This window comes from Bombina bombina, chromosome 4 (assembly GCF_027579735.1).
Source record: "Bombina bombina isolate aBomBom1 chromosome 4, aBomBom1.pri, whole genome shotgun sequence".
NCBI classification, from domain to species: Eukaryota; Metazoa; Chordata; class Amphibia; order Anura; family Bombinatoridae; genus Bombina; species Bombina bombina.
In genome coordinates, this window is record NC_069502.1 from 102,562,851 (window position 1) to 102,584,450 (window position 21,600).

A 21,600-nucleotide genomic window follows, 5' to 3' on the forward strand; every position below is an offset into this window, starting at 1 on the left:
GCTTGTATGTTGGATAGGGCGACAGCCTCTGGGTACCTGGTAGCGTAGTCCACTACGGTAAGAATGTAGCGCTTACCGGAGGGACTAGGGGTAGCCAGTGGTCCCACTAGGTCAATAGCAACCCGGCTGAAGGGTTCCTCTACAATGGGCATATTTACTAGATGGGCTTTAGGGTGATCACCTCGCCTTCCTACTCGTTAACACACATAGCAGGTGTTACAGTAAGTTCTAACGTCAGCGTGCACCCCTGGCCAAAAGAACGTGTGAGTAATGCGGTGTAGGGTACTGGTTACGGCTAGGTGGCCTGCTAAGGGGATGTCGTGGCCTTTTTTGAGGATTTCTTGACGGTATTTGTGGGGCACTACCAGCTGTCGCCTACGCTGTCCCCTTTTCTCTGTCCAGCGGTATAGTTTCCCTTTTTCCCATAAGAATGTTTCGTTATCTGCCCCGCCCCCTCTGGTCTCTGCTCGTTCCCGGTACTTTTGTAAGGTCGGGTCAGTCTTAGACTCTGCCTCGAAAGCATCTGGGGTGTCCCAGGGTATGGGGCCTAACCTGTCAGGCAAGATCGGGGTAGGTCTTACCTGTGTCTCCCGCACTGGTGAGAGCTCTCGCTCCGTCCGGGCTTGGGCCCGTGTAGTCACTGGGTCCGCCTCGTTGTTGCATACTGGAGCATAGGCAGAAGTCATGGGGCCCAAATCGTTGCCCAGTAGTACTTCGGCAGGTAAATTATCCATTAGGCCCACGTTCACAGCCCCCTTTCCCGCTCCCCAATCAAGATGCACTTTAGCTGTTGGAATTTTGTACACATCCCCCCCTGCCACTCTAACGGCCACAGTCTGTCCGGATCGCTTGTGCTCTGGCACCAAATGACTCTGTACCAGCGTGATAGTAGCCCCTGTGTCTCGCAATCCCTCGGTAGATCGCCCCTCGAGCCATACCCTCTGCCGATGGTGCTGGCGGTTATCTGAGGCAGCATATACAGGGTCTGCCTCGTGAAGCGGCCCCACATATTCCTCCATAGGGGCCTCTTGGTTAACACAGAGGGCCCGGGCCGGACGATAGGACCCAGAGGGGTAATTGTAATTCCTGGGTGTCTGGTGCGTATTAAGGGGGCAGCTAGCCATGAAATGCCCTGGTTGCTTGCATCAGTGGCAAGTCGGTCTGGGATGCTCAGAGCTGTTATTGGGTGGTCCTGAGTGTCGGACGGGCCCTGTGGGCACCGGGGCTCGGAATTCAGCACGAGGGGGTGCACGGTAAACCTCTCTGGGTTTGACCCGTGCTGGAGCTCGGTAGTTCATGGGTTCGTGAAGACGGGAGTCATAATGTTCATCGGCCAATGTGGCTGCTTCTTCTAAGGTAGAAGGCCGCCTGTCTCGCAGCCATTCCTTCCCTTGCTGTTCCATGCCATTATAAAAATGTTCTAAGAGAAACAATTGTAAAATTTCCTCCCCAGTCACCGCTTTACTTCCGCTCAGCCAGTGATTTGCCGCTCTCCGCATTCGGTGCGCCCATTCCATATGGGTATCGTTAGGCTTCTTTTCCGTGCCCTGAAACTGTCGGCGATACGTGTCCGGAGTTACAGCGTACCGTCACAACAGTGTCTCCTTAACTAGCTCATACTGTGTCACTTCCTCAGCACCCAGAGTACGAAAGGCTTCCAGGGCTCGCCCGGATAGTTTCCCAGACAATATCGTGGGCCACTCTCTGTTGGGAATCTGGTGCAGGGCACATTGCCTTTCGAAGTCCGCCAAATATTCATCAATCCCTGTCTCGCTCTCTAGGAAGGGTCGAAATGCCGCATAGGGTATCTTGGGCCTCCCAGCATTTTCGACAGGGATGATTACCTGCGGGGCTTCAGCATTGCGGTGTGCGTTCGCTAGGTTGAGTTTGTGGGCTCGAGTCTCTCTTATATCCTCGTCCGCCTCCGCCATCAACTGCTGTACCAATTCCATGGAGGGGTTCGGCCCGTATAATGAGAGCCTTTCCCGAACAATCCTGGTTTTTTCGTCACTAATCGTGGTCGGTGTTTCCGCCATTGTGAAGCTCTGATCCAGTTCGGTCAATTCTGCGATCAGCTCTCTCCTCGGCCGGTTGCTGGCGTACCCCCCTCTGCTTTCAAATAAATCCTTTAGGGTTGTACGCTTCAATTTTTCTCCATCCGTTCTGTACCTCTCCTAGGAAATCCAGGAAAATCCCGCCGCTGCCGCCAAATGTTACGGTTACCCTTAGTCTCGCTGAGAGATGGACCGCTTAGTAGCCTGGATCCCTGGATCCCTATTGCTAAAGAGGGGAGAAGCTGCTTTCCATAGTATTCTATATGAGTCTCGCAAATATAGAATAATCTCCCTTAGCTGCAGTACACCTAGGATACCCTTCTGCCCACAAAAACGAGTCAATGCTGCGATTGAGGGTCAAACAAGAACTCAGGACTGGGATGCCCAGCCTGCTTTTTATAAAGGTTACATGCACACAGGGCACTCCCAGGGGGAGAGGGGGGGGGGAAGCACAAAATCCCCCATCACACATTTAGATAGAGAGCACTGTCCTTTGACAGGCCACAATAGGATTACAGTACTTAAGATAACAAGTTTACAAGTTCATTTTATCAATTAGCAGTCTGGTTCCAGAGGTGATTAGACAATGGGATTGGTTATCACTAAACTTAGAGCTGAGGCCAGCAAACGTGTATTTAGGCAATAGTTTCTAAAAGCTGAAAAAAAAGAGTTAACTCTTTATGAAATGATACTTGTTACGGTTTTCTTGGAGCCCTTCTTAGGCGCTGGCTTGCTGGTTCAGGCATTGCTGCTGGGAAATAAGCTCTAAACAACAAAATAACTAAAGCTTCTGTAACATTGAGTGAAAAGGTCTGTGGTTTTTTTCTGTGTTCTGAGAGAGAATGTGTCTGTAGTAAGTTAGATGGCAATTGAAGCAGTTGAGTGAAAAGGTCTATGGCTTTTTTTCTGTGTTCTGAGAGAGAATGTGTCTGTAGGAAGTTAGATGGCAATTGAAGCAGTTGAGTGAAAAGGTCTGTGGGTTTTTTTCTGTGTTCTGAGAGAGAATGTGTCTGTAGTAAGTTAGATGGCAATTGAAGCAGTTGTGTGAAAAGGTCTGTGGTTTTTTTTTTTTCTGTGTTCTGAGAGAGAATGTGTCTGTAGTAAGTTAGATGGCAATTGAAGAAGTTGAGTGAAAAGGTATGTGGGTTTTTTTTTCTGTGTTCTGAGAGAGAATGTGCTGACAGAGAAGCTGACAGAGAAGTTGTATTAGGAAGTGGGGGAGGGCGGAGGAGAGTATTGAAAGTGGAGAACAGACGTTTTGGGTTTGAAGAAAGATTAGAGATAAGAGTAGAGAAGTAGAGTTGCTTGTGGAGATTAAAGGCAGAGTAGTAGGAGTTCAAGATGAATTTGTAATGAAGAAAATCAGCTGAACTCCGGGATTTTCTCCAATGCTGTTCAGCAGTACGGGAACATCTGCATAGGAACCGTGTCAGAGGAGTATGCCAGGGTTGGGGATGAGTGTGTGATTTCCGAGCAGTGGTAAGAGGGGCGAGATTGTTAAGGATGGATAAAAGGTCTGTGGTTTTTTTTCTGTGAACTGAGAGAGAATGTGCTGACAGAGAAGCTGACAGAGAAGTTGTATTAGGAAGTGGGGAAGGGTGGAGGAGAGTATTGAAAGTGGAGAACATACGTTTTGGGATTGAAGAAAAATTAGAGATAAGAGTAGAGAAGTAGGGTTGCTTGTGGAGATTAGTAAGTTAGATGGCAATTGAAGCAGTTGAGTGAAAAGGTCTGTGGTTTTTTTTCTGTGTTCTGAGAGAGAATGTGTCTGTAGTAAGTTAGATGGCAATTGAAGCAGTTGAGTGAAAAGGTCTGTGTTTTTTTTTCTGTGTTCACTAACCTTCCTATCTCAACTGCTGTCCCCTAAAACCCCATAGCATGTAAGCCTATGAGCCCAGCTGTTTGTAGTTCACTTTCATAAGAGCCAACTGCAACAGTGCAACTCTCGGCAGGACCGTTCACCCATTTGATCCCTGTAATCAATTTTATATACCACCCATGTTCATAGCACTGCAGAACGAACCTGTTGGTGCTCTACACATACCTGATAATAATAGCAGGGTTTTTTGATAACCCTCCAATGGATCTTGGTGTCAAGACACTTGCAGGGTCACAACCGACATCCAGGAAACAAATTACTTTACCCTTAGAGAAGGCAAAGCAGGCAGCATAATATATAGAAGAAGACCAAGAGTCCAGTGCAGATTGTGAAAAAAACACTATATCTACCTAAATAAAGTGGAGGGCTAGGAATTCCCAGTTTACTGACACACCAAAAGGCCATAAATCTCCAACACCAAGTTGAGTGGTGTCATAACTCCAAAAATAAAACATGGCTTCAGGTGAGCAGAGCAATTCTCCATATACACAATATAGGTTCTTTGAGCTGGGCCTCATCCAAGATGGGACAAAACACTTGAGGAAAACCCACAAATATCATCAAATCCATCACCACTTACTCCATACATTGAAAACCCAGATATTTTGTTTACAAAAGTGCAACAAATTGACATAGACAAATCAAAGGTTACACATATTGCCTTCCACAAAATTATGACAGATAAAGAAATTAAACAAAGGTCGGAGCTGGAAAGTGTGGGGGTCATCCTACCATGGTACTATCACATGCAACTACAACATTACCTTCACACAAATAAAAAAATTCAACTGCTAACCAGACTTTTAACGTTTTTCGAATCCCTCTGCATGTTGGATCAAACACCTAGACATCTGATCTCTATTACATACCGAATGTTAATGTCTCATAATGATATGCCTCTTCCCCGTTACACTAAATTCTCGGGTCGGGAACTACCTAATACATTCAGTGATAAGGAATGGGGTGAGATTTTTCTTAAACATGTCAAGGCCTTGGTCTCGGCTAGAGTTCCTCTCAAGGTAGTGCTTGACTCCAGATAAAATAAAAAAGATCTATAAACATAGAAATGGGAAGTGCTGGAGAGGGTGTGGGGAGCATGGCTCATTCCTCCACATTTGGTGGGATTGTACAGCAATAAAAAAGTATTGGGAAACAGTAATGGATACCATAGATCCTAAGTTAAACATCACCCTAAATAGATCACCTGATCTCCTACTCTTTCATGGACTACCTAGATTAGCAGATAAGCCTAAAAATACCTTCTATTCATTATGCTTAACAGTGCTTAATCCTTGTTTCCTAAACATTGGAAATCAGTCAGTATCCCCTCCCAGGATGATTGCATACAACAAACAGATAGACTTTTATTAATGGAAAAATTTCACTATATGCACTTTTGGTGATAGGTGATGGGTCTACCATGTTGTGACCCAGTTTGCCAACACCACACCATCCTCCCCCCTTTTTTTCTATCTCTCTCTCCTTCTTCTCTAGCTTTCTGACTATGTCCCTTATCTCTTCTTTTTTTATATCCTTCTCTATAAACTTCTTTTCTGCTTTTGCCACCCTCTGTGAGAAATTATTTAAGACAATCGCTTATAAATGACAATAATAAAAAAAAAAAATATGGATACAGCGAAGTTCTTGTTTTGTAAACAACTGTACTACATTGTATGGGATTTGCTCCCAACTTGAAAATATGTATTGCTCCAAGAAATGCATTAAATAAATTTATAGACTATAGTATTAAGTTGCTATATTGGGATTAATCCCCGGTTTAAGTTATTTTTTATGTTAATTGTACTGAATTGACTTAAGACCCAGATCGGGAATCTACTTTGAACAAAAACTTTTTTCTTGGTCTAGTTTTGAATAGAAATCCTAGTTATTGGAACAAAGCTAATTTTGAGTCTTTATTTCAAAAGATTTGTGCAGATTTACAACTCTGGGCGGCATTTCCACTGTCCATGATAGCGCGTGTCAATTTAATTAAATCCATTATTTTTCCCTGTTTGTTATACCCGCTACAGAACCTTCCCTTGTTTATATTAAATAAAGATTTGAAATGTATCAATGCTCTATTCTCTGAATTTATTTTGAATAATAAAAAGCCCAGAATTGCTTTGGGAAGACTTATGCAAACTACGGAAGCAGCCGGTCTAGCGCTCCCTAACCTTAAACTTTATAATCTGGCTGCGATGGTCAAAATAGCAATAGATTGGCTCGCTGGATCAAATATAGTTTCATCTGATGAGATAGAATCATTTTTAATCACCCTGTTCTCCTTAAAAGCTATTTTACATTCTCAAGTACAGAACTTGCCGCAGAATGTTAGTTGTCTTATCTCTATATAGTATATGCATGGCAAAAATGTTTTTTAATTCTTGACCTGGACTTCTCTTTTTCAGAATTTTTACCTATTCTAAATAATCCTAGTTTTCTTCCAGGGTTATATCAAAAAGTTTTCAAAGATTGGGCCGAAAAAGGGCTACAGTATGTAAAACAACTTTTTGATGAAAACTATCAAATGGTATCTGCAGAGGTTATTTTTAGTCAGTATGGTATACCTAGATCAAGTTTATTTGCTTACTTCCAAATTCATCATTTTATTTCAGCACAGAATTGGCAGGATTCAGCCACAGTGGCATGGCCGGATATTAAACTCTGTATACAAAAATTCACAACAGGTGACGCGTCGATTTCTCTGCTGTATGACATTATGCTGAATAAGCATATTCCCTGATGAGAGTCTTCTCATCAGGGATAACATATGTAAATCGTGGTCATTGATAATCCCTTCTTTAGATCATGAAATAATCACGCAGAGCTTTGATTCAATTCATAAATGTAAAGTACCAGTAGCTTGGAATGAATCGCGTATGAAGCTGATTAATAATTTTTATCTCTCATCATGGAAAATAAATAAGTTTTATCCTTCCTCGGTTAATTTATGCCCGCGCTGTGCATTTTATAGGGCAGATTCACTTCATATGTTTTGGACATGCCCTAAAGTCAGACAACTATGGCTGAAAATCATTTATTGGTTCAATAAATTATACAAAGTTACAATAGCATTAGCCGCTGAGGATATTATCTTTCTATTTCCACCTAAAAATGACTTCAATAGTAATACCATAAATAGTTTAAATACAATTATACTAACAGTTGGAAAAAAAAAAATTGGAAAAGTAGGCACGTACCAGAATTAGCCATGGTGTTTAAAACACTTCAAGATCAAATTGTTTTTGAATCATTTCATCTCCATGATGCCTCGGAGAAAAGAATTAAGAAGTTCTTATGGAGATGGTCCCCAGTGATCTTATCTTATCCAAATGCTGTTCAAAAATTGATTCTCTCCCCCTTCTTATCATCAGTGAGCTTTGCGGAATTGACCTTATTGAATGTCTTTCCACATAGTTGGATTAGGCGGCCTGGAGGGGTCCGTCCGGAAGGGTAGCAGGGATGGGGGGGAGGAGGAGAGGAATTATATCTCCTTTTTTTTTTTTTTTTTTTTTTCTTGTCTTGTCTTGTTTTGTCTGTCTTGTTAGTTATATTTGGGTTGTTCTATAGTGGATCTATATATCCTTCCAAGATAGGGAGGAATAATTTAGATTGTTTTCATATGTCTCCTTTTTATTGACCTAAAGTATAAAATGTATTGGGAGCTGTGATTCTCTCTGTATTATGTTGGAAGCTGCATCTTCATGAAAATCTACTGTATGACTGGCTTTGCTAAAGTTGTTATTGTTGTTGCCTTTTGTTTTTCTGTTTCTGTTGAAGATACAGAATAAATAACAAGGGAAGAAAGTAAGGAAAAGAAGGAAAAGGGTAGAAATGGAGTTATTTAGTCAGAGTAGAAACGTAGTAGTATAATTCCCTTAGAGAAATATATTCAAGGTTGTGTGGTTTACTGCTCTTCATCGGTGTTTCCCAACGGTGTTGAGAACTGGCTTGATTTTGTATGTTTCCTTTCAACCATTTAAGAAGGTAAAATCCTTTTTTTTTTTTTTGCAGAATTGTACGGAACAAAACAAGTATATGGAATATGCTTTTAATTGTTTATTTGAAATAATCATTTGGACATTTTACTTTATCTTTTTTCTCCCAAAGAAAAGTTTATTGTATATAGCGCCAGGCGCTAATATTCGGAGAAACATATGTAAACATAAAATATGTTGAACAGTTTGTAATATTTATTTGTCTATCAATAAAAAAAAATTGAAACTCACAAAAAAAAAAAAAGAAAGTTAGGGGGTGTTAGGGTTAGGGTTAGACTCAGGTTTAGGGGTTAAAAAATGTAGGTAGGTGGCTGCGATGTTAGGGGCAGCAGATTAGGGGTTAATAATATTTAACTAGTGTTTGTGATGCGAGAGTGCAGCGGTTTAGAGGTTAATATGTTTATTATAGTGGTGGCGATGTCCGGAGCAGCAGATTAGGGGTTAATCATTTTATTTTAGTGTTTGCGATGCGGGAGGGCCTCAGTTTAGGGGTAAATAGGTAGTTTATGGGTGTTAGTGTACTTTTTAGAACTTTAGTTATGAGTTTTATGCTACAGCTTTGTAGCGTAAAACCCATAACTACTGACTTTCAGTTTACGGTATGGATCTTGGGTGTACCGCTCACTTTTTTGCCCCCCCAGGCAAACTCGTAATACCAGCACTATGGAAGTCCCATTGAAAAAGGACTTTTGAAAGCTGCAGTAATTACGTTGCGTTACGGCCAAAGAAGTGTGCGGTGCCCCTAAACCTGCAAGACTCGTAATACAAGCGGTAGTGAAAAAGAGCCTTAACGCTGCTTTTTCACTAATACCGCAAAAACTCGTAATCTAGCCGTCAGTTTGTATTTCTCGTGTTAAGGATTTCATTCAGGTGCTTCTTAGTTATAGATAATGGACTTTTCACTAGATTTGAGCCGGTAAAAAGAAATGTAGGATAATTTTAGCATAGCCAATTAATTACAACAGGTTTGTAATACTGTTGCATTATTTTACCTATCCTGCTAAAACTAATGGATGCAGCAATTCATAATTTAAAGGGGCATTCTAGGGTGAATATGAAATTTTCTATTTTTTATATTCATTTTTAATATGTGTTTAACTGCTCTAAAAGGGTTAAAGGACCACTAAAACTACATGATTTTGAACCCTCATATCTGAGAATAATTTTGCAATTAAAACTGCAGTTTTATTTTTTTGAAATGAGTATATTGTTTTTTGTTTATTAATTTTACTGATTTCCCTATTCCCCAGAACAAAAGATTTCCTGCTAACCAATGAGAAACTAATATTCAGATATAGCACAAACTCTATTTGCACATGTGCAGTTGGGGAAGCCTGCCCTTATCTCTTCCATTAAAGGGACACTGAAACCATTTTTTTTCTTTCATGTTTCAGATAGAGCATGACATTTTAATCCACTTTCTAATTTACTCCTATTATCATTTTTCTTCATTCTCTTAATATTTTTATTTGAAAAGCAAGAATGTAAGTTTAAAAACCGGCCCATTTTTGGTTCACAACCTGGGTTGTTCTTGCTGATTGGACAGCACCAATAAACAAGTGTTGTCCAGGGTCTGAAACAAAAAATGGCTTGCTTAGATGCCTTTTTTTTTTCAAAGAAAAGCAAGAGAACAAAGAAAAAATAATAATAGGAGTAAATTAGAAAATTGCTTAAAATTGCATGCTGTATCTGAATCATGAAAGGAAAAAAATGGGTTTAGTGTCCCTTTAAGGTGATTTAGCACTGATTCAACTTAGTTACTATTGCAAAGAATGCTTGTCCTATCATGATTGTTGATGCAAAACTGTTAATCCACCTTTTCCAAACATGTGACTGCTAAGAATCTTAAGGGGGAGGGTAAAGTAAACAAAAGCTTACATAAATTGCCATAGAAATATTAACCCAACCTCTCTGGAAGAAAAATAAATAATGAATGTATATTTCAATAATGATTCACTTTTTATACATTTTTAAAATGTCAAGTTTAAAGGGACAGTTTAAGAAAAAAAATGCCTCCCCTTGAATTTGTTGCCAATGATCCACTTTACCTGCTGAAGTGTACTAATTGTTTACAAATATTTCCATTACCCTTATACTGGCATTTGAAATAGTTGATATTGCCTGAAACTCAAGCTGTGTGAACACAGCCAGTAGAAGAAATTCCACTCCCAGTGGGGTATATAAGAGATAAGGTAATACAATGTTAATTTTCTATTGTTCTTTCCAGGTATTAGTGATTGGTTTACAGACAAATATAATATAAAGAAACATGTACAGTATATGTACACAATGGGATAAAGTTATGCGATTTGATTATACCTACAAGCTCAACCCATTTTATTAGGTTATGGCTTCAAAACACAAAACAAGCTAATCCATATACACAAATAAACCTTTAAAAGCAAATCTCATACATTTTATACTCTGCAGCTAGTAAAAAAAAAATAGTAATTGGAAACACATTAAGGGAAAAACAATTTTATAGTATACTGTCCCTTTAACACAATCAAAGTTGCACTCCTGAAACATCCCTAACATGAGGATACAGCTATTGGTTAGAGCCTGTATGCCAGCTTCTTATTTGCTCACCAGTTGTGTGGAGGGGCAAAGACGCACAGCTTTGACTGCATAACCTGCATGAGTTAAAAACAAGTGAAAGAAATGATAGTGTTTAAAAAAATGCCTTTAAAAGAATATTTTATTTTTAACAGTAGAAAATCTCTTAAATGGTGTCTCAAGATCAATATACTACTCATCTTATATAGCTTAAAGTGAAGGTCAAATTTGATGAATAAATGCCCGTTTTTTTATAATCCTATGAAAAACAATGGCACTTTAATTCATCAAAATTGACATTTCATTACTTTTTTTCAAAAATATACCTTTTAATCCTGAAAGCCACTCAAGCGCTTCCTCCGCCCGTCGCAAGCCATCTTCGCCGGTCCAAAATGACGAATCCGGCTTCCTCCAATCACAGCGTTGCATCAGGCCATGATCCCCCTGGGGGGAAAGCTGTGATTGGAGGAAGACAGATTCATCATTTCTGACGTCAGAAGAGGCTTCCGACGGCCGGGGGAAATGCTGGAGCTGCTTTCAGGATTAAAAGGTATGTTTTTGAAGAAATGGAGTGAAATGTCAATTTTGATGAATTAAAGTGCCCTTGTTTTTAATAGGTTTATTAAAACCGGGCACTAGTTCATCCAAATTGACCTTCACTTTAAAGAGGAAATTTACCTATTTCTAACATGCTTTTAAATTAACTCTCAAACTCCACATCAGAATACAGTTAAAATGTTTTATATATATATATATGTAACAAACTTAAATGTACACATTCAGAATATCTCTGTTAATTTAAATTTTCATATCTGAGTATGATACATTAATTTAAAAAAGAAAAATATTTTTTTATGTAAAAAAAATATCTCTGTTAAAGGGACAGTCTACCATAGAATTGTTATTGTTTTAAAAGATAGATAATCCCTTTATTATCCATTCCCCAGTTTTGCATAACCAACACAGTTATATTAATACACTTTTTACCTCTGTGATTACCTTGTATCTTTCTGTCTCTTTGTGTTGAAAAGAGATTTAAAAAGCATGTGATAAGAGGCAGCCCTCAAAGACTTAGAAATTAGCATATGATCCTACCTATGTTTAGTTTAAACTAAGAATACCAAGAGAAAAAAGCAAATTTGATGATTAAAGTAAATTGGAAAGTTCTTTAAAACTAAAAGTCCTATCTGAATAATGAAACTTTAATTTATACTAGACTGTCCCTTTAACTGTTTTCAAGTGACTTGACATCTCTTTCTCTGTTTTAATAAACTTTATCTCAGTACACGCACTTGTTAGGCTCTATTCAATAAACCAAATACGAGTTGATAGAGTTTATTTGTGCTACTTTAAGTTTGCAATAGTTTACAGTATTTTTTAAGGAACAAGCTATTTAAATGTAGTTAGGAATTTTGGGAATTTGTCACAGAGGGAACCGATGGATAACAATAGATTTACAATAATTAATTATATGTACTGTAAGTGCATCCAGCACATTTACACAATAAAATTTGTTCCTGAAATGTATTACACGAATGCAGAATATACAGTGTTGCAATACTAAGTCAGCAGTGAGCATTGTCTAATGATGATTTCATTCAAAATAAAAAAAACACAGGAAGTACTACATAATGTAGCCACACACACACACATATATATATAGAGAGTTGTTATCCAGTTGTTATTATGTCTGAAGATTCCAAGTTTGCAGTGTTAAGCTCCTTCACTAAAAAACGGTAAGAAATATATTTACAAGAGAAGTGATGACTCTAACATAGAGTATATTGAATACGATAGGTCATTTATGAAAGGGATATTACGAATCACTAAGAGTTTTATAACAATACAAAATGTATGATAATTCAGATTGTCATCTTTATAAGGGTTTGAGGCACCACATCAATTTGTTATATGTTTGAAATTTGTAATCACATTTTTTATTTTTCTCATAATGAACCATTCAAAGAGAATGTCCTTTTGATAAAAAATATTGTGATGTCAATATACAATATAGACTCTATTATGTAGTGCAGTATTATAAATACCATACATGGTGTATTATACTGTAAGTTGTTGTTTATATCATTAGTAGTATTAAAACATCACTTGGTTACGTGTATATAATTACATGTTGTTTTGCAAATTTTATAATTTTTATTATTTTATCATTATTATTTTTATTAATTTTATTATTTTATTATTTTATCTATAATAACTGGATATTTCCTCTTCTGGCAATAAGACCCCAAATTAAAGAACAACCAATAAATAATACCCTAGTCCTTAGGAGTGTGGCATACTATTAATACTTAAAAGGACAGTAAAGTCATAATTAGACATTCATAATTTAGACAGAGCAAACCAATTTAAACATCTTTCCAATTTACTTATATTATTTAATTTGTTTCCTTCTCTTGTTACCATTGCTGAAAGGTTTTAGTAAAGCTCAGTAGCAGCAACAAGCCTAAGTTGTAGCTGCTGATTGGTGGCTGCATATATGTATATTATTATTATTATTATCATTTATTTGTATAGCGCCGCCAAATTCCTTAAGCGCTGGGTACAGTGACAGGGGTATACAATGACAAGGATTTGTGATAAAATACAAAACATAACAAAACTAAACAAATCTAGTACAAGAGGAAGAAGGCCCTGCTCTGGAGAGCTCACAGTCTACAGGTTTAGGGTGCAGAGACATAAGTTTGGGGGGTAGCTTGTCACATCGGATGTAGTTGCAGCAGTAAGTCAGGCAGTTCATGTATTAGCTTGGTTAGGATGAGAGATGGAGGAGAGATGGTAAGCCTCTTTGAATAAGTGAGTTTTCAAGGAGCATCTGAAGCTATACAAGGTTGGAGATAGTCTTATGGAGCGGGGTAGTGAGTTCCAGAGGACAGGAGCAGCAGGTGCAAAGTCTTGGAGAGATAACAGGAGTGGAGAGACGTAGGTCAAAGGTTGATCGAAGAGGACGGGATGGGGAATACTTCACGATGAGAGAGGAAATATAGTTGGGAGTTAGATTGTTGAGTGCTTTGTAAGTTAGGGTTAATACTTTAAATTGTATTATGGAGTGTATGGGGAGCCAGCATAGAGACTGACAGAACGGAGCAGCTGATGTAGATCAGCGACTTAGGTGGATGAGTCTAGCAGAAGCATTTATAATAGATTGGAGGGGGAGAGGCGGTGTTTTGGAAGGCCATCTAGAAGTAGATTGCAATAATCAATGCATGTCAAAATGAGCGAATGAATAAGTATTTTTGTAGCTTTTTGAGTAAGGAAGGGACGAATTCTGGAAATGTTGCGTAGGTGGGAACGGCAGGATTTGGTAAGCACTTGTATATGTGGGTTGAATGTGAGTTCTGAGTCAAGTGTAACCCCAAGACAGCAGAAGTGGGGTGAGGTGTTGAGAATAGAGTCTCCAACCATCAGCGAAATGTCAGGTGTTGAATGTCTCGAAGAGGGCGGAAATAAGAAGCAGCTCAGTTTTGGACAGATTGAGTTGGAGGTAGTGTGAAGACATCCAAGAGGAAATTGCAGAGAGGCAGTTGGAAATCTGATTGAGTAAAGAGAGAAAGATATCAGGAGAGGAAAGATAGATTTGGGTATCATCAGCATATAAGTGGTACTGGAATCCAAAGGAGGCTATAAGTTTTACAAGGGAGGATGTATAGAGAGAGAAAAGCAAGGGACCCAAGACAGAGCCTTGCAGTACTCCAACTGAGAGAGGCATAGGTTCACACGATATGTTGTTAAAGGAAACTGAAAATGAGCGGTTTGAGAGATATGAGGCAATCCAGGAGAGGGCTGTGTCTCTGATGCCAAATGAATGTAGTATTTTAAGGAGGAGATGATGGTCAACTCTGTCAAAGGCAGTGGACAGGTCAAGAAGAATTATTAAGGAGTAGTGGCCTTTTGCTTTATCTGACAAAAGGTTATTTGTTACTTTAGTAAGAGCGGTTTCTGTTGAGTGTTTAAGGCGGAAACCAGATTGTAGTGGATATACCAATATATATGCCAATTCTCATTGGTTAGAAACCAGTAGTGCATTGCTGCTCCTTCACCAAATGATACCAAGATAATGAAGAACATTTGATAATATGAGTAAACTGGAAAGCTGTATAAAATTGTATGTTCTACCTAAATCATGAATAATTTTTTTGGGTTTCATGTCCCTTTAAGTCATCAAACAAATATAATTTAACTAAGTAGTTGACATTAACCAAATGATAGATATGCACATGCGTTGATATGATAGATTTGCACATGTGGTTGATATGATAGATATGCACAAATATGTTCTCACTAACAAATCTTTTTTTTTTTTTTTTTTTTTAAGGAAATATGATGCTGGTTGCACTAATTTGCCTTTTAACTTTTCTGCCGAACGCAACTGTACAGGTATGTAATGTATTACAAGAAATGCTCAATAGTGTCTAAATATGATATGATATCATCATATGTTCATGTAAACCAAGTACCAAAAGGAAGTAATAATTACCATGTAGTTCTAGGGTGGTAACCTTGACAGTAGGGATATGAGCTTTTGTTAAAAATAAGCTATATTACCTGCTTTGCTCAGTCTAAACGGTCTAATCAAAAACATTATTTTTTTAATAGAAAGCAAAGATGCTAATAATAATAATAATAATAATAATAATAATAATAATAATAATATATTCCCTTCAATGAATGTCACATTTGTTTGAACTTAACATGTGAATATCACCTACAGTTAAATTATATGGCAATCAATACTCAGGTGTTATATTCAAAGATTACATTTAAAGGGGCACTAAACCTATTTTTTTTCTTTCATGATTCAGATAGAGTATGCAATTTTAAGCAAGTTTCTAATTTTCTCCTATTATCAATTTTTCTTCGTATTCTTGCTACCTTTATTTGAAAATCATAAATGTAAATCTTAGCCGCCAGCCCATTTTAGGTTTAGCACCATGGATAGCGCTTGCTTATTGGAGGCTGACATTTACCCACCAATAAGCAAGCATAACCTAGGTTCTCATCCAAAAATGCGCCAGCTCCTATGCATAACATTCCTGCTTTTTAAATAAAGATAGCAAGAGAACGAAGAAAATTTGATAATATGAGTTAAATAGAAAGTTGGTTAAAATTGAATGCTCTATCTGAATCATTAAAGAAAAAAATTGCATTTAGTGTACCTTTAACATTTAAGATTTGTTCTATAGAAATATTTGAATGAGAATGTTATGTCATGAAATTTGTTTTATCATTCAATTTGCTAATGTCCAACTTTCACCCTTGTCAAATAATAATTATGAACTTGTTCTTTTCCAAAACTTAATAAATAATTTAACCAATCATTACTTTTAATAAATCTTTATTTTCTCCGGCATAAACTGCCATCCATCACTCCAAGAATGCTACATACTGCTGTGCACAGCTTTTCAATTTCAGAACATTACAATAAAAAATATAATTTCTTATATAAACATTGTTTTCCAAATCTATTTCCATATTCAGTTATAAATCAAATTTAGCTTAATTATGACTTTCATATTATTTTAGAACACTTAAGTCAACATCTGTTCCAAAATTAAAAATGTAATTTTATTTTGTTTTTCATATAAATGTATCAAAAAACGTTGTTTGTACCTGAACTCTCCTGAGAAATGACACTCTTCTTTCAGAGCAATCTATGAGTGCTATCTCATTAAAATAGGGAGATATGCTACAAATAAATTAAATAATATATGAAATTCTTTCAAAGGCTGACGCATTACTAGGATCCTTACTTGTTGAACATGCCAGTACAAGATTTAGACGTGCTGCCAGTTCAACTTCTTCATCTGGAAGGCCAGTTTCTATTCCAACTGAAAACATCTTAAACATGGTGAGTTTATAAAAGTATAGTCAGTTACATTTTTTCATAAATTGCTTAAAATAAACTTGAAAATAAGTTATAATAGGTTTTTTGTGGTTGCTTCTATGAGAACATTTTAACATTTGTTTAAATGAATGCCCCAGTGTTAAGTATAATGTCTATTTAAAGGAATGTTAAAGTCATTTTTATATATACATCAGAAATTATTCATCGCATAAATAATATATGCTTTATACACATTTAGTTTTGTTCGGTAATTTGCATTATTTTGCAGTCCAGGCACACACCCTTTAATAATCCTTTTAATTGTTGATTAAGCTATCTCCTATGCTTTGGTCAATAGGATACATATATAAATTAACTCCTGCATATTAAAAAATAGCTTTTACCTTGTAGGAGTGTAAGGTTGCTGAATCCTGTAGTATTCACTTTAGCTACTCTGGGTAGCAGAATAAATTAAGGTTTAAATTACAAAATGTGTAGACAAAATATATTTTACTGTGTCAATTATTCAAGGCCAATTACTAAATATAAATATAGATGTTTATATTTAGGTTTATTTCTTCCTCATTTAGTCTAATATTAAACTTGGTACGGGGAGTTAATGACTCCAAGTTAGATGTGTATTTATATAACAAGTACTTGGCAACTACAAATGATGCACATCCTTATCAGTAAACATTACAATAAAAGATTCAGTTAGAGTATAATATTAAAATATGTTTTCAAACATCAAATAAGACTTGACTTAGCTCAATAAATGTACTCCTTAATTTCTTTTCTTTTCAGGCTAATGTGCCATTTTCTACACTGTCCACTAGTAATTCATCAGTAAGAAATATCATAGTTGACACACACAATAATTTAAGAAGAAAAGCCAGCCCTCCTGCAAAAAACATGTTGAAAATGGTAAGTATGTCAGAAGAATGTGGCTTAAGAACTATCACTTATATGTCTTTTATACACTTTTTCTTTTTTATGCAAGAGTTTAAGATTAAGGAAAATAAACATAAAGTAAATATTTCATACAAAGTTATCATGCTTTCATATAAAAGAAAAAGTGATTGTTTATTCAAGGTATAAAACATAAATTAATTTTTACTTTCAAGATCTGGAATAATGAAGCAGCAAAAACAGCTGAACGATGGGCAAAAACGTGCACTCAACATCACAGTCCAACTGAAGTTAGACAAATCCCAAGTAAGTGAATATGCAATAATGAAGTTTATTTACTTAGTGCGCAATCTTGTAACCATCAATAAAGATGAAAAAGAAGCCAAATAAATTCAATAAAACCAAATACAAGAAATAAAAAAAAAAATGATTTTTGCATTCTATAATATTAAAAAGTATTTTTTAATTAAGTTATACAGAAGACTGTTTTTCTGTGTTGTAAACTGTAAATGTCTACCCTGCATGCAAACTATGGCAAAGAAAATTAACTATTATTTTAAAATTTTATTATATATTACCATGCATAACTGCATACAATGTTTCAGATATGAAGACTATATTCCTCAGGTGCTTAATGCAGACCATTTAAAATGAGACTTGTACAATAAAGTGTAGAGCTTCAGCGGTTTCTGGGTAAAGTTAATTGGTATGTGGCATTGCTCAGGTAGATCTGAGTGGAGCTTTCACTATACATAACATTTTGTTAGCATTGTCTTGTGTTTATAAATAGAGTAAAAGTAAATAACTTCTGTTTGTGTTTTAGATTTTGGTTGTGGAGAAAACCTATTCTTATCCTCATTTAAGGCCTCCTGGAAGGATGTAATTGAATCATTTTATAGTGAAGTTGTAGATTTTCAATTTGGAAAAGGAGCAAAGATTGATGGTCAGGAGATCGGACACTATACTCAGGTAAGATGTTTATTAAGCATTTCACTTTCATCTTTTTGGCTTTTTGACAAATGTAGACGTTTTATTTATAATTTGCTAACATTTCAGTATAATTTTCACAAATAAAATGTTTTTCTTCCAGGTTATGTGGTACAGTTCATACCAGGTTGGATGCTATGTTGTAGAATGCCCCAGCAGTCAATATCAATATTATTATGTTTGTCATTACTGTCCATCGTAAGTATTAAATGTGTTGAGAATAAACCTACATAGTTTGCTTATTAAAATATAATTAAACTTACTATTCATGAATTTAATGTACAAAATAGTTGTAATATGGCCATGCTATGCAATGTCCCACCAGATATGATTTAGTTTGCTTTTACTGTTGAGTCCACATACCATATTAAGAGCCTCATTTTACAAGCCCAAGTAGCAGTGGTCTAAAGTGCGATAGATTTTAATCATCCCAATCAGATCTGATCAGGATGATTGACTGCCTGCTCTTGCATGTGATTGGCGTAAGTAGGGGACGCCATTGCACAAATGGTAAAAGGATAGTCTACTCCAAAATGTTTGCTGTTTAGTCTACTCCAAAATGTTTATTGTTTTAAAATATAGATAACGCCTTTACTACCCATTCCAGAGCTTTGCACAACAAATGTTGTTATATTAATATACTTTATAACCTTTAAACCTCGAAATTTCTGCTTGTTTTTAAGCCCCTGAAGGCGCCTTTATCTCAGAGTATTCTTATGGCTTTTCACAGCAAGACACTGCTTGTTCATGTGTGCCGTATAGATAACATTATTGTGGAGTTAGTCATGAGTCTGCACTTATTAACTAAAATACAAGTCTGTAAATTGCACTGAGAAAAGTAGGCTGTCTGCAGAGACTTAGATACAAGGTAATCACAGAGTTAAAAAGTGTATTAATATAACTGTGTTGGTTATGCAAAACTGGGGAATGGGTAATAAAAGGATTATCTATCTTTTTAAACAATAACATTTTTGGAGTAGACTGTCCCTTTAAATGCAGGCAGCATATTGTTGTCCGTTAGTCATTAGGCTGGGCAGATGAGGTACATGACCGCAAGCCTTGTCCACCTGCCTGATGATAAATTAAAGGGACAGTCTACACCTTAGTAATCTTAAAGTCTTACTTTAGATTAAACTGCAAATATCATTCCGCACCCTTTCTATATCATACAGCAGTAACAATAAAAAATGTATGTTAAAATGACTATTGTTTCTGGTCACTGTGAAATTGCTGCCAAGCTCTGCCCACTGATGACATCACTATATGGGCTGCATAACAGGCTTCACTAGTTACAAAAGACTCACTAATTGGATTAAACAGAATGTCAATGCTATTCAGCAGAGTGCCTAGATACAGCCCTGTTCGTGATGTCATCAGTGGGCAGAGCTTGGCAGCCATTTCAAAGAAACCAGAAACAATATTAATTTTAAAATAACTTTTTTAATATTACTGCTGCATGATATAGAAAAGGGTGAAGGAGGATATTTGCAGCTTAATCTAAAGTAAGCCTTTAAGATGACTAAGGTGTAAACTGTCTCTTTAAGCCCTATATATGTGTGTATTAGTCTGTGATTGGTTAGTTAGGGTTCTTTTGTTCTAGCCTTATAGAAAAATCAGTGAAAAGGAAAACCATAAAACAATATACTCAGCTGGCAAATAAAAGCTGCATTGTTAACTGTTAAATTCTCAGATATGAAGGCACATTATCAGGTTACAATTTCTGTTTAATGTCCGGTCAAATTCAGCTCCAAATTCAGTGAGGTATTACCGGGACTTATCTGAACACATTTATTGATCAAAGAGGAGTATGTGTGTTGCTGCTTGTGAGCCTACCTAAATATTTTTTTAAAATATGATAGCAAGAGAACAAAGTCGTTTTCAAAACACCGCTAAATGGAATAAAAGTTTATTTTTTATTTTAAAATCCCTTATAGCTGTAATTCGTGACTATTGTAGCATATTACACATATAAAGAAGCACTTACATGCATCTTTGGTGTAATGAGTTATATTGTATTGTGCTCAAATGTTATGGTGAATATAGGATAAGCAATAGGACCTAGCTAATTTAATATGAAGGTTGTGCTTTCCACTCACCTTGTGGTTTTCAGTTATATTGATTGAACCATTTTTAACGGGACATGAAACCCAACATTTTTCATTTATGTTTCAGACAGAACATGTGGTTTGAAACAACTTTCCAATTTTGTTCAATTATATAATTTGCTTGATTTTCTTAGTATCCTTATTTGAAAAGCCTACCTAGGTAGTCTCAGAAGCAGCAACAAATTACTGAGAGCTAGCTGCTGATTTGTGGCTGCACATAAATCAATTTTTTTATTGATTCACCAGATGTGTTCAGCTATCTCCCAGAAGTGCTTTGCTCCTCCTTCAACAAAGGATGCCTAAAATTCTTTATAAGATATTTAAATTGGAAAGTTGTTTTTAGTCCAAAATATTATTATGGAATTTAGAGCTATTCAAAAACAATTCTGTCCCTTCAACTTGTTACTTAATATATATTTTAAATATATTTCAGAGGAAATAATGTCAAGTCTATGGGGAATCCCTATGAAATTGGATCTCCTTGTGGAGCCTGTCCTAATGGTTGTGACAATGGACTATGCAGTAAGTTAATTTATATTAGAGGTTTACTTATGAGCTATTTCTTTATTTTCTCATGATCCTCATGAAAGCATCAATCTAATGTAGCTATTGTCAGTTATTTTGTAATACGGAGGGTCATAAATCTCCAAATAATTTATTTTGACTTTTTCCACTCCCTGTGTTGCATTGTTTAAAAATGGGCGAATACCTTGAAATGTATTAATATTTTTGGGAAATGTAAAACTTTTCCATAACAATTGTTTGTATTATTTAGAAATTTACATACAAAGAAGTAAACGTTGACAAACCATTAATTTGACCTTTTTATTGTTTTAGCGAATTACTGCAGAGTTCAAGACTATTACGGCAACTGCAAGGACTTCAAGGGGTCGTGTATAACTGATGCATCAGTTCGGAAAGATTGCCCTGCTACCTGCCAGTGCAATAACAATGAAATAAAGTAGTGTGCTTCTTCCAACATGGCTATATCCTAAAGTTAAATATTATTATGCATTTTTTTATATTTAAAAGAATATTCTATTTAAATTGTATTTTAATAAATTAATATTGTTTTATTTATAATGATTATATATTTTTTTATGTTGCCTATTTTATACAAATTTAAAAATATTTATATTTATTTGAAATATTATATTCTACTATTGTTATTTATTTGATTAAAAAGTATTAATTTAAAGAACTGTAGTCAAATCATTTCTGTTATTATAGTATGGTGAAATGTAATTGTTTTGCATAGAATTGTTAAATG

At 36.2% G+C, this 21,600-nt stretch overlaps 1 protein-coding gene across 1 annotated transcript in view; it reads left to right on the plus strand.

Moving 5' to 3' along the window:
- LOC128656934 (cysteine-rich venom protein-like) overlaps window positions 1-21,295 on the plus strand; it is a 35,439-nt gene extending 14,144 nt beyond the window's left edge. Inside the window, exons 2-9 of the mRNA XM_053711112.1 lie at window positions 14,821-14,882; window positions 16,231-16,353; window positions 17,134-17,253; window positions 17,454-17,544; window positions 18,062-18,207; window positions 18,329-18,423; window positions 20,764-20,852; window positions 21,168-21,295. Of these exons, the coding sequence (XP_053567087.1) occupies window positions 14,821-14,882; window positions 16,231-16,353; window positions 17,134-17,253; window positions 17,454-17,544; window positions 18,062-18,207; window positions 18,329-18,423; window positions 20,764-20,852; window positions 21,168-21,295 (854 nt within the window). The remainder of the gene's footprint in view (window positions 1-14,820; window positions 14,883-16,230; window positions 16,354-17,133; window positions 17,254-17,453; window positions 17,545-18,061; window positions 18,208-18,328; window positions 18,424-20,763; window positions 20,853-21,167) is intronic.
- Window positions 21,296-21,600: the final 305 nt, after the last annotated feature.